This window comes from Platichthys flesus, chromosome 7 (genome assembly GCF_949316205.1).
Source record: "Platichthys flesus chromosome 7, fPlaFle2.1, whole genome shotgun sequence".
Taxonomy (NCBI): domain Eukaryota; kingdom Metazoa; phylum Chordata; class Actinopteri; order Pleuronectiformes; family Pleuronectidae; genus Platichthys; species Platichthys flesus.
The window spans coordinates 787,789-801,609 of NC_084951.1; the positions used below are offsets into that span (position 1 = coordinate 787,789).

The 13,821-nt window shown below is 42.7% G+C and overlaps 1 protein-coding gene across 2 annotated transcripts in view; it reads right to left on the bottom strand.

Annotated features, from left to right (window-relative positions):
• Positions 1-683: 683 nt before the first annotated feature.
• Positions 684-13,821, bottom strand: part of gpr173 (G protein-coupled receptor 173) — a 33,450-nt gene continuing 20,312 nt past the window's right edge. Inside the window, exons 2-3 of one of the 2 annotated variants that reach the window (XM_062392353.1) lie at positions 4,771-4,928; positions 684-4,732 (exon numbers count right to left, since the gene is read on the bottom strand). In XM_062392353.1, the coding sequence (XP_062248337.1) occupies positions 3,543-4,732; positions 4,771-4,855 (1,275 nt within the window). In that variant the 5' untranslated portion in view covers positions 4,856-4,928 and the 3' untranslated portion in view covers positions 684-3,542. Of the gene's footprint in view, positions 4,929-13,821 lie in introns of both variants that reach the window. The other variant, XM_062392352.1, reaches the window with a different exon arrangement.

Genomic DNA, 13,821 nt, shown 5'->3' on the forward strand with positions numbered 1-13,821 from the left:
AGTGTGTAAGATTTAGAACAGGGGTTCTCAAACTTTTGCAAGCTGGGCCAGGGGTTCTCAAACTTTTGCAAGCTGGGCCCCCCCAAAGCTGGTTAGGGGTAGTTGGGCCCCCCGCGCTGCCCTTAACTACACCACAATATATAGATAGATAGATAGCTTGGAGACAGTGCTATTGCTTGGAGATGGTGGATTGTTGTTGCTGGAGGCCATCACGTTTACCTTTGAAGAAGTCCACAAGCTTCTCTTTCAAGTCGGGATGTTTGGTGTCGAGGTGCCTTTTTAATTTGCATGGCTTCATGCTGTCATTTGCCAGCACCTCGGCACACAAAACACACTGAGGACGTTGCTCAGTCGTGCCAGTGACGGTGAATCCAAACTGCAAATAGCTCTCATCATATTTGCGAAGCTTATGCTTCTTCGCAACTGGCGTATCGGTTGCCTGACTTTTATGAATCAGAAACTTGTCCATGGTTGTGTTTGATTGCTGATAAAGTGTGTGTGATGTTAATAAAGTTCTAATTGCAACATTGTGGTCTTGTGAGTGTGTTTGCATGTGTGGCTGTGAGTGACTTGCACACGAATAAGGCTGTGCTAGGCACTGGTTCCTAACAAAATGAACGGTACACAATGTAGACAGAGACAGCACAGAATAGTATTCAAGTGCTGGTGTTTTATTTGTTGCAACACGGTGGATGACTGAAGATGTAAAGGTAGGTGTTATGGAGAAAAGGGCTAGCTGCAGTTGGAAAAAGTTAGCTAGCTAGAAGGCTAGCTCTTGGGGCTACGAGCTTTCTAAAAAAGACTGTGGAGCTAATTACTCCTTAGATTAGGCTACGAATAGGCCTGCTGCAAGTTCAGGAAGGTATTACTAAGGAAGGAGTGATTTATTAAAAAGACTGTTTATAAAGCAATGAATATCTAAAATATAGAGGAAACGAGCTATCGCACAAACTCTGCAGTGTGTCGTCTCAGTGAGGGTAAACACTGACCATGCCTGCAGTTACTTTTATACTCGGAAGCGTACAAGCAACTCGAGTTAAAATGATAACACTCCTCTTTTGATTGGTGGATGAGGAATGAAACCGTATTTGATTTGTTTGTGTCAGTCCAGCCCCTAGCATTTCGCCACTGAGGGAGCTTTCACTAACCAGTGACAGGTCGTCGGTATTTTTTTTCTTTTTTTTTTGTCTGTGACATTGCGCCCCCCCTGGAGAGTGTCCGTGCCGCCCCAGGGGGGCGCGCCCCTCACTTTGATAACCACGGATTTAGATGAAAGGGATCTATTGGCAGAAATTTAAGATAAAATAATCCTAGTGATGTTTTCACTGGTTATGTAATCATCTAAATTAGATGAACAGTTTTTTTTTCCCTTTACCTCAGAATGTGCCCTTCATATTTAAATACCTTATATTAACATCAGTAGCCGGTCCTTTATACGGGGGGCGCCTCCTTTTATTTTGTCAGTATCCCAAACTGGACAAAATAAACATCTTTTTAGAAAGAGGAGGGTGAGGTGAGGGGTATTCAGCTGCAACATACAACATCACCAGTAAATTCAACACACTGTACCTTTAAATGTCTGTTTCAATTTTCCTCTTTTTGCAATTGTTACTCCATTTCGCTGTCTTCTATTTCTCCACTGTACCTACATTTAAGTAGGACCCATAGTTATTTTATTACCACCTGATTCATACATTTTTACATTCCTCTTCTGCTTACAGATTTCCGATATGTATTTTGCTGTTTGTACATAAAGATAAAGTTGGTAACAAAATTATTCATTTAATATTAAGTTGCGCGTCAATATAAATATATATATATATATTGACACACAATATATATATATGTACATTATATACCTGTATATATATATATGTATATATATATATTTTGACACATAAATGTAACGCTTTTAATAGGCTTAGAAAATAATGGTGGCTGAGAGATAAGACTGAGTCATCATTCCCACATGGCTAGTTGACTTCAGCACATCAGTTACAAATGTTGGCATAATTTCTGCAGGCCCCAGAGTGAACTGCAGTTACTGAATTATTGGATTTTGAACAAAAAACAAGCTTATGATTAGCTGATAGCATGACCATGTAAAAGCGTTAGTTCTACTGTGGGATTTAGTTTTTACGTGAATCACATACATTACGCACTTAAATATTATAAATATTTGGACATTAGCATTAAGCACCTGAAGTGCACTAGATAGCCAATGAGATTTCCAACACATCCTAATTCTTAGTTAGAGCTGGTGGGGAGAGTTTCTTGCACCTTATGTTAACTCAAGAAGCCGTTATGAAAAATGTAACAAGAAACATTTAATGCACCTGGGCACTGAGTTCATTGTCAAATAATTTGTTATAACAAGCTGTTAGTGAAAACTCTCTAACTCACTATTATTCAGCTGATCAGATTTGATCTCTTATCTTCAAGTGATAATGAAATCTTACGTACAGTAAATACTGGAGTTCCTGCAGTTGTCTGCAGAGTCAGAGTAACAGAAGAGTAGTAAAGCAGTAGTAGTACACAGTAAACACACATGAGATCAAAGTAAATACCTCATCAGTCATAAAAGCTGGTGCTCTGCTCCGTGCTCAGTCCCTAGCGCTGATGTGTTTGCATACAAAAGAAATAGTGATATTGTAGAATAGTGACTTCTTAATTGAGGGACAGGCATCTATAGATGTAGTTTTATTTGATTACAAACATAAGACAAGTTTAGATCTAACTGGTCCCTGAATCAAAAGACCCAGTATTCAGAAATATACTTTTTGATTCTGCCTTTGCTTCCTGTCTCAAATTCAACTCACCCCATTTTCTCAAAACTGATTTGATTTCAAAGCCAAAATTTGACAATGTATTTCAACATTTCAAATGTTTACCAACTTCAAAGATTACTTTGTATGTTAAAATAAGTGATTATAAAAACCCAAGCTTAATTCTTTGTGTTTCTACATGGGTAGATAGCTGGACACTTTGGATTGAGCGTTGCCTCTGAAAGTCAAAAACTTAAACTCACAGCAAATCAATTTTTTAAGTCATGTTTTCAACTCCTAAAAAATTAATTAAAATTAAAAAGGTGCAGTTTCGGCTTAAAATGAATGGCATCGTCCCCGATTCAAATCTTTAGTTGTCTCATGTGACCAAATAACAAACATCCTTGTCAATCATCAATCAACATGTTATTTATGTTGTTTATGAAGCAGCGTATGTCATTTGTTGATAGTTATTTGTCTGGCTTGGTTTCCACAGTGACTTCATTATTATTTGAATTATTTAGCTATTAAAAGTATTTTTCTCCTTATCAAAAATCAACGTCTTACTCCACGCATGTTCTTGTTTTGAGTGAAAAGGATTTTGGTAGATGGAAATACATGCTTAACATTCCAGTGTTTTTCCCATTGCACTCACCAGTTACCAACAACTCTGTAAATGTAGCTTGCATTTAATCAATTACTACAGTAGCAACACTCCCACAACACATATATTGGTTGGCACGTTGTTTTTCTCCATGTTTAGATCATCATCTCTACTTAAATGACACAATAAGGCTCTCGTGGCAGATGAGGTTTAGTCCTGCAGCAGGCTGGTAGATAGGAAAGGAGCCCTATCTTCAAGTCTTTGTTAAGGAAGAAACAGACAATAGGGTTGACCCCGGCTTGAGCGAAACTCATCCACACGGTTGTGGAGAGGTACCTGTGCGGTATTGTGCAAGCCTTGACAAACACTCTCCAATAGCAAGCGACTATGTAAGGAGACCACAGAACCAGGAACAGAAGAGTGATCACATAAAACATCCTGCCAAGCTGCTTCTCTGCTTTGAACTCCTCCATGCCCAACAGGCGCCGGTTGTGGTTGTGCAAGTTCTGCCGGATTCCAAGCAAAGTTGGTGGCATCGGGCCCCTGCCAAAGCCTGCAATCCAGTTGGCTGCCGCTTGACCAGTAGCCCCTGGTCCATGAAAGGTCCAGTTCTGACTGATGGCTGGCACCATCTGGACTGGTTTCATTTTGCGGTGCTTGTATTCAAAGAGTAGTAACTTCATGTAGACAACATGTGTGGCTAGAATGAGAACAGCCAGCATTAACATGAAGCCGAGTGTATCATTAGCCTTGAAATAGCGATGCTCAAAGATGCACTGGTCCTCCTCGCGAATGAACTTGTAGGTACCCACATCAAAAACTGGTGGGAATGCCATCGCCACAGACAGTGTCCACACCATACACACCACTGCCACACATGTCCAGAATGTCATTCGCTTTGAGTAAAAGCGGTGGTGTGCAATAGCCATGTAGCGTGTTACGCTGATGCAGAACAGCATGAAGGCAGCATGGAAACAGAAGAGGACTGCCATGAAGGCCACTACCTTGCAGCTTAGAACACTATAGGTCCAGGCTGAGCCATTCTTTATTGACACCAGAACAAAAGGGAAGCAGATGGCTGAGCGAATGGTGTCTGCCAGGCACAGGTCCAGCAGGAAGTAATAAGGTGCTTTTTGCAGGGCCCGGTCCCGCAGTACTAACAGAGATACCACCAGGTTCCCCACCAGGCTAATGCAGATGATCAGCCCCAGTAGCACCAGTTTGATATAGGTAGACACAGCAGAAGAAGGACTCTCTGCTACCATACCTCCTGCAGTAGCCACCACTGCTGCCATGGGCCCAGGAGGCCCTTCACTGCTCTCATTTCCATGGGCCATTCTGAATGTCCCCCCACCCATACCACCTTCTCTTCAAACACCAAGTCCACCACTCCCCTGCCACCTCCTCCGTCTGCTATCAGTTCCTTCGTCCTCGTGGTTGCTTCCTTTTTGTAGTTCACAAGGAATGGGAACACCTTAATCCACATTGCCCCATTTTCAAATGGGTCCCTTTGTCGTAGTAATGTGTAGTAATCTTGTCTCCTGATTCTCTCCAGGAGCCTGAAAAGAATCAGAAACAACAGTGAATTAGAAGGCCTGTGCTATTGAGTTCGCAATAACAGTAATTACCTTATAGTTGAGCTCAAAGAGGTTGGGACTGGGCAGACCTACAGTATTATTTTGGCATCAGTATGGATTATGTGTGTTAGTGACATCTAGCAACCATACAACATCAACTAACCCCCCTTTATCCTATTTTAAGTTTTTCTATATTCATATCATAAAAAGGTATAAAGTAAGCAAATTTTGATGTTCCAAGCTTGACATTTTTTAAAAGAAGGTCTGTTTGGTGGCCATATTTGTGGCTATCGACCTGACTTTTGAACTAATCACCAGACAGAGACAAATGCACCCATTTACTGTGTAGCTTTATCACCACACCATACTCCGCCAAGGCTCAACAGCCGCCTTGTGAAACCACAAGAGTCTGGTTGGTATTTAGGCCAGCAACATATTGACATGTATATCAGGCCTCTGCTTTTTTCATCTGATGACAATGTGAGTATTTTTTAATGTATATGATTCATTTGTTAGCCTTTCTCACCACAATACTTTTATTAGATAATTTAGGTTGGTCCTAGATTTTAAACTGATACTAATACCCTAAAATACTAGCCTGGATGCCAGACGAACTTAGCCCCGCCCACAACATTTGAGGTTGGGAAGTTCGGTCTGGAGTCGCTCCGTTGGGGAGAAATTATGCCCGACCGGGCCAATCAGATTGTCAGGGCGGGCTTTATACGATGATGGACAGATGATCAACGGTAACGTAATCAACTACGTCATCAAAGAACGCTTGGGTTGACTTTGCTTTCCACAAACATGCCTGCCGCTGGAGCGCTGAGATGTGTAGATACTGCCATTGAGTCTGTTTTAGGAGACATCGATAGCGCATTAATTTTGAAAGTGGAACAGAGAAACGCGATCAAGGCATATGTAGATCGAAAAGTTTTTTTTGCTGTCCTTCCTGCGGGATTCGAAAAAAGTTTAATCTATCAGCTGGCCCCGATGGTCGCGAAGAAGATGGGACACGGGAATGTCGCGTTCCAACCGTGTTATTATTGTTTTACACGTAGCGCCTCCCCTCGCATAAATACCTGCAGTTAAAGGAGCGGACCTTGTTAATAGACCAACCAGATCCCTCGCTTGCGGACCAGTGCAATAAGACACCTGCCGTACAGCGCCGGCACAAGGATAGGAGCAGGAACAACAACCGGACGCGGGCTGTGCGGCATTTCTCAAAAAATTGTCTCGTGGTGATTTGTTTGTTTATTGTATTTTAACGTTTATGTTTGGTTTTATGGATTCAAATATCGTGTACTTAATGTCATTCTAGTTTTACGGTGTATTTACGACTACGATGAAGTGAACAATAAAGAGCCGTGTGCCATCATTAGAAAAACTCTGCATCATGTTGGGGGGGGGGGGGCTGTAACATTAACTGTTCCTCTCAATTTTTACAACCCCGGCAAAAATCGTTTTTATTGATCTTCTTCTACTTCTTCCAGCGTGCGTGCAGTTGAGGTCTGTTGACAACAACTATGCGTCGCTTTACATACGTCACACACTACGTTGCTCTGATTGGTTGTAGGTCTATCCAATTGAGCGAAGAGGAATTTTATTTCCTGGTTCGGTTGAAACACGCCCAATAATCACAGCCCAATGGAGCGGTATCAGACTCACATTCTGACTAGAATTGTGAGTATGACAACGTCAGGCTACTAAAATACACCACAACTCACACAATATTTTGTTTTATGTGACCACATTTGAGATTCGTGAGCTGTTGTCAAACCAGGTTGAGACTCCTGTGCTCCTAAACTGTGATCCAAGTCAGCTGTAGATAGATCATTAAATATTTTCCGACATGACTTGTGGTTCAAATCTGGAAAATTTGCTCTAGAGTTTGCTCACATGCACAGTGCAGCGGGGGCTTCTCTGCACAGACGTGTATACAACAGAATTGAAACCTCTTCAAAATTCAGGTGAAGGGTGGTGCAGCCAGGTACAGCAGCCAGCTGCAGGAAGCGACATATTAACTAGTCAGTGAAGATCAAAGAATTTCCTTAGAACACACAGACACCGGTGTCAGACAAAGTCACTGCTACAGCATACAGCGTGATGGTTTGTGATATCAGGGCATTGACATATGTACACTGGGTAAAGAAAATATTCAGACCCCTTTTAATTTTTCACTCTTTGTTTCATTGCAGCCATTTGCTCAAATTAAAAAACTCATTTTATTTCCCATTTATGTACACTCAGCACCCCATCTTGACAAAAAAAAACTTAAATGTAGAAATTTTCATTGTCATAAGTACAGTTGCAATCAGAAATAGTCCACCCCCTCACCTCAAAAGACATGGTGATTCGGATGACAGATAATGACAATAAATTACTTTGTGTCGCATCCTCTAGCTTTTATAACTTCTAAAAAATGTTTTCGGTAAGTGCGGACAAGCTTCTTACACCTCTCATTTGGAATCTTTGCCCATTTTTCACGTGCAAACGCCTCTAGCTCGGTGATGTTTGATGTTTTCCATGCTGCAATTGCCTTCTTTAAAATCCCACCTAAGATCTTCATTCAGATTTAAATCTGGTGACTCTGAATGCCACTCCAGGACATTCCAGGATCTTATTCTCAACCAAGCTTTGCTTGACTTGGAGTTGTGCTTGGGATCCTTGTCTTGCTGGAAAGTCCAATGATCACCAATGTTTGAGTTGTCAACATAAGGCATCACATTCCTCTTTAAAATGGCCTGGTATTTCTGAAAATTCATGATGCCAGGTACACAATCAAGATTGCCAGTTCCTGCTGTAGAAAAACAGCCCAACATCATTGATGACCCACCATCAGGCTTGATCTTGGGGATGGTATTCTTATGGTCATAAGCCTGGCCTTTTTCATGCCAGACATACCGCTGGTCCATGTCCAAATAGTTCCAGTTTGGTTTTATCAGTCCATAGAACTGTCACCCGAAACTCAGTTGTCTTATCCAAATTCCTCCTGGCATATTCTAGTCGACTTTTGGTGTTCCTTGTGGTCAAGAGCTGAGTGAGTATTAGAGTCCGGCCATGAAGTCCTTGTTTATTCAGTGCACGTCTTATAGTTGCCACTGAAGTACTTCTACCAGCCTTCATCAGGTCATCCTGTAGGTGTCTTGCAGTCACACAGGGGTTTCTCTTAGTTGTTCTGAATAAGTTGATGAGGGCCCTTGATGAAATGCTGGGCTTTCTTCCATGGCCAGGCAGGTTTGAAGCTGCTCCATCAGTTTTAAACTTCCTTATAATTCTCCCAATAGTGTCTCTTGGAATATACATTTGCTGGAAATATTCTTATACCCAAGGCCTTTCAGGTGTGATGAAATAATCTCCTCTCTCAGCTTTCGTAGAAGCTCCTTTGTCTTTCCCATGGTTGCAACTCACCTTGAATACCTTCAAGGGTGGGGTTTTTATATGCATCACAGCTGAAGCAAATGAAGGATAATTATAGAGTTCCCAAAGGCTTAATTATGTTTCACCTCCACTTTAGGCCATAAAAACTGTCAGACAGCTTAAAAACAACAATATTATATAGGGGTTAAATAATTGTGACATGGCTAGGGTTAACAAAATATACTGTTTCACACAAATACTACATCATGCATTTTCTGTGTTGATTTTATGTATCACTCAACTCATAAAGAAGTCATCCGAAGCAGAATCGTGCTCTTTGAAAAAATTCTAATTGATAAATTCTTAAAGTCTTTGGGGGGTTGAATATTTCTGATTGCAACCGTATTCAGACCCTTTGCTTAGTATTGAGTAGAAGCACCCTTTTGAGCTAGTACAGCCATGAGTCTTCTTGGGAATGATGCAACAAGTTTTTCAGACCTGGATTTGGGGATCCTCTGCCATTCTTCGTTGCAGATCCTCTCCAGTTCCATTAGGTTGGACGGTGAACGTTGGTGGACAGCCATTTTCAGGTCTCTCCAGAGAAGCTCAATTGGGTTTGGTCAGGGCTCTGGCTGGGCCAGTCAAGAATGGTCACAGAGTTGTTCCGAAGCCACTGGACAGCATGTGAGTTAAATATGAGTGTCACAGCAAAGGGTCTGAATACTTATAAGCATGTGATATTTCAGTTTTTCTTTTTTCATAAATCTGCAAAAATGTCTACATTTCTGTCAAGATGGGGTGCTGAGTGTACATTAATGAGTAATAAAATTAACTTTTTGGATTTTAGCAAATGGCTGCAATGAAACAAAGAGTGAAACATTTAAGGGGTCTGAATACTTTCCGTACCCACTTTATGTGACAAACCTGTGGATGATTTTCTCTCTTTGAGTTGCTATTTGGCAGACAACCGCGGGGTGTACTGGACATACCAAGAGAAAACTGTGAGAAAGGTCCCAGTACCAGCGAGCAAAACTCCACACACTTGGGTAGTTATCACGTGAGAATTTGCTCCAGGTCAAGGCACGTCAACAGCACCTGTACAATAGAGGGGCTAGGCTGAGGCAATTTATACCGGAGGAAAAAGTACTTGTATCGGTTCCCTCTTCTACCTCTAAATTACTCGCTAGGTGGCAAGGGCCGTTTGTGGTCACACATCAAGTGGTGGAGGTCGATTATGAGATTGTGCAATCTGACAGGGGCTGAGCCACATAGATATACCACCTCAACCTCCTGAAAGCATGGAGAGAGGCAGAGCCTGTGTTGCGAGTGGGGGCCTGAGGTGCCAAAATCCATCAATCCGGCCTCAATCCCTTGTGATAACCATCTCTTGCTGCAGCATTTTGCTGACGTGTTCTCCCCCTTGCCAGGACGCACAAGACTCATGCAGCATCATGTTGAGACTTCCCCTGAGGCAGGGGTCGGCTACCTTTTTGCCCCCTCTTCCCCCAAGTAAAATTTGTCTGGAGCCGCAAAACATATTTGATAAACACAGCTTATAGAGTTTTATATATAGTTATAGTATATACAGTATATTAAAACTATAGTTTGTTGCATTCATTCTATTATTGCATTCATTCTATTATAGAACGACAATGAAGAAAATGTCTTTTTTTACCTGTTACAACGAAGGAAAATACCAAACTCTTATGAAGAGGATAACAAAATACATTGGCATGTGAAGGCCTACTTTGAAAGAAATTAAACACAGAACTATGCAGGCCTATATGAGCCCAATATATGTGAGAAATGTATAAAATAAGATGTACCCTATTTTTAAATGAATAAAAACATATAGCTGCACCTTAATAGCTTGAAAATATATATTTTAGTTTATTAAATATTAAAACAAAAAGTGAGAGCAGGTCGGGCTAGAGGCGGACACAGAAACTGAAGCTCGGTCATAACCAACAGCATCTTCTGCTCTGATCAAGAAGCTGCGGTGCTGATCTCTGAGCAGCTGTGACCAGAGAAGCTCTGTTTCCACTGATAAGAAGCTGCCGGTCAGAGGGGCGGGGGGCGGAGCCCCGGGGCCTGTGTGTGTGTCCGCTATCTCCCCCCCCGGCTCCTGGTATTTCATGATGGCCTGATATGATGAAGATTTAAAAATGAAAGTGAACGTGACTTTCGAGTTCAACATATGAATGGCTGCACTGTTATATCCACGGTTTTGTTTTGCACTGTTGTTGATTTTGCACAGTACCTTTTGAAAAGATGCCTGGAAGTCTGGAATGTGTCTGGGGACACAAGTTGTTGCACTATGACCATTAATTGCATTTTATTATGTTGTAATATGCTCTATTGCACATGTTTTATATTTTTCAAATATTTTAATAAAGAAGTTCATGTTTCACGTTAGAGTACATGGAATCTTATAATATTTTTTTTTATGATTATTCGTCATCAACAATCCAAGCCTAATGAATAATTGTTCTAGTCCTGCGCATTATGAGAACAACATCTTTTGGTATCTTGAGCGAGTGCGACTTCCTACAGCAGATGAGTGTAACGGTTGCTTAATCCCCGTCAGATATGCCGTCAGCGGCAGAGTACTCACGGGAGGAGACACGAGGGGAGGAGGGGAAAGAGCTTGGCGAGCGCAACACACTTGAATCTGCTGTGCGAATCACCGTTCACTCCGAGGCCGTCTTCTCGCTAAGACTCGCCAGCCATCCTCTGGTTCTTCATGACTTACAGCTTTTCAGGTTGCTTTTAAGACTTCTCACCGGCACCCACACTGCGCTGCCATCAACTCTGTGCAACCTCGCTCTGCCACAGGCCCAGCGCTCCGAGGGGGGGAGGACGTCGTGCCTTTGCAAATAATCGATTAATTGTTCAGTAACATAATTAATAGTCAAACATGACAACTCCTGTAAAGTCCCATCCCTAGTTGTCAGACTAAAGCTGCTCTCTGAAAGTGGAACTGACAAAGCGGGGGGTGTGCAGGGATCTGCTTGAAGATCAGTAGTATGTACAGTATTATCAAAAAGGTGCCCAGCTGCCGAAAATGTCTGTTAAAAGCAGAGCAGATGTCAGAGGGTTCAGTTAAAACAGTGGAGTCTGCTAAAATGCTAGCAGGCAGGCATGAACTGCACTCTCCTTTTAGACTTTTAATTGCTCTCCAGAAATCACCTGGTCTATTGGACGATTCAACTTGACTGTTGATATGCATTTATTTCGCAATTGTCTAAATTTAAGCCAGTGGGCATGGTCATTTGTCTGCCTTGCTAGATTCCATGCCTTGTTCCTGGAACAATGAAGTTTTGCAAGTTCATTGCAGTAACAAGGGTTGACTCTGTTCTTAGTCCTGCATTTTTTATAGGGAACATGTTTGTCCACTATAGAGTTGAAAGCTGTGGTGAAGTGTCTTAGGGCCAGATCAACATCAGGTATTTTGACAGTATCTGCTATGTCACTGAAAAAAAGGTTGTGTAAGAAGGCCTGCTCATCAAAGAGCTTAAAATTCCTTTTCATTACTACCCGAGGACCACATTTCTGCAACCTCATGTCACGGATGCAAATTATGTGACAATGATCACTGATCCCCAAGTCAAAAACCCCATTTGCTATATATATAAGAAATTCTCTCTGAAATGGCTTTGAAAAGCGAAAAACCGAGCAAAAAAGAAGACGCTAACGCTAGCTTAACGCTGGAAGCCATCACTGCGCTGCTCGAGCAGCATCGCGACTCTCTAGCCACCGAGTTCAAAACAACATTCAGCCAGCTCGACTAGAGGCTCGACCAGACGCGGCTCGCAGTTGAGGAACACGGCCAGCGTGTCTCGTCACTTGAACCCGCTGCAGAGGACATCAGTCAAAGAGTCTCGGACCTTGAAAACATCTGCTCGACTCTTAGAGATGACAATGCTAAACTTAAGGCTAAAGTCTCCGACCTGCAGAGCCGAAGCAGACGTCAAAACGTGCGCATCTTGGGCCTGCCGGAGTCTACCGAAAGCAGACGTCCCACCGACTTTTTTTCGAAGCTGCTGTGTGAGGTATTTGGGAGCGAGTTACTGCCAACTCCACCAGAAATCGACCGGGCCCATCGCTCTCTGGCATCGAAACCGGCCCCTGGACAGCGACCGCGGCCAGTCCTCCGCCTACACAGCTACCAGACGAAGGATCTCCTCATCAGAGAGGCTCGGCGACGGAAGCTCGATTATCGCGGCCTGCCAATTCGGATCGTAGAGGACTACAGCCCTGAAGTTGTCACCCAGCGAGCGGAGTACAGAGACGTGATGACTGAACTTTATAAATTGGGTCTGAAGCCTGCTCTGCTCTTCCCCGCCCGGCTTCGGCTGACGCTGCCCAGCGGAGCCAGAAAGCAGATCAGCTCTGCGGACGAGGCGCTTGAGTACGTCAGGTCTCTCCCCAAATCCTCAAAAACTTTGTGATAGAACTGTTTAGCGACGAACCTAGCAGAGGAAAGGTGGCTCCAATTTGGGTCCTGCCTTTCTGCATGGTTAGTTACAAGCTGGTCGGCGCGACTTGTTTATACTGGTGAATTTGTTCAATCCAGTGGTTCATATGTGAGTATTTTAACGCTGTTCCTTTTGACAGCTTCCACAGACTATTACTAATATTACAAGCAAATCTCAGTGTTTGGTCACTTTGCATAAATAATGTATCTAAAACAGAATTTACTTATTCTCTCTGTTTTCATATGAGGTTCGGTCCTGCTATGAGTGTTATTAATATAGAGTCTAGCTCTGCATTACGACCCTTGACAATGCACTTTTCCACCTGTTAGCGCTTGTTTACGTTGGGAGACAATTCTAACTCTACGTTTCCTGGAACTAGACGCTTTATGTTATTTGTAATCATATCTTAGAGCTCACATTTGTTTATTTTTTATTCTTTCCATTTTGTTTGTAAAGACCCCCTAGATTAGGTCTACACATGTTTCTTGTTTTTTAGGAGTGGCTGACAGGATGTGTATGACATGGGAGCAATAGTTAGTTGTGTGTGAGACAGGAAGAGGTGTTGTTGAATGATGTTTGTTCTGAATCAATCAATCAATCAATCAAATTTTATTTGTATAGCCCATATTCACAAATTACAATTCATCTCATAGGGCTTTAACAGGGTGTGACATCCTCTGTCCTTAACCCTCAGCAAGAGTAAGGAAAAACTACAAAAAACCCTTTTAACAGGGTAAAAATATGTAGAAACCTCAGAGAGAGCCACATGTGAGGGATCCCTCTCCCAGGACGGACAGAAGTGCAATAGATGCCACGTGCAGGAGAACATCATCAATAATCAAAGTCTCTAGCAGCATTGATGAAGCACAGTCCATGCTCAGCAACCATCTAGACCACGATCCACCATCCAGACCAGACGCCACTTCAGTCCTCAGTCACCGTCCACCGCCGCCCACCAGGAGGACCCATCACAAGCCACCACTGCGGTCCTGGTCCACCGCCCGTGCCCAATGCCAACGCGACACAGGGTCCGCCACCAG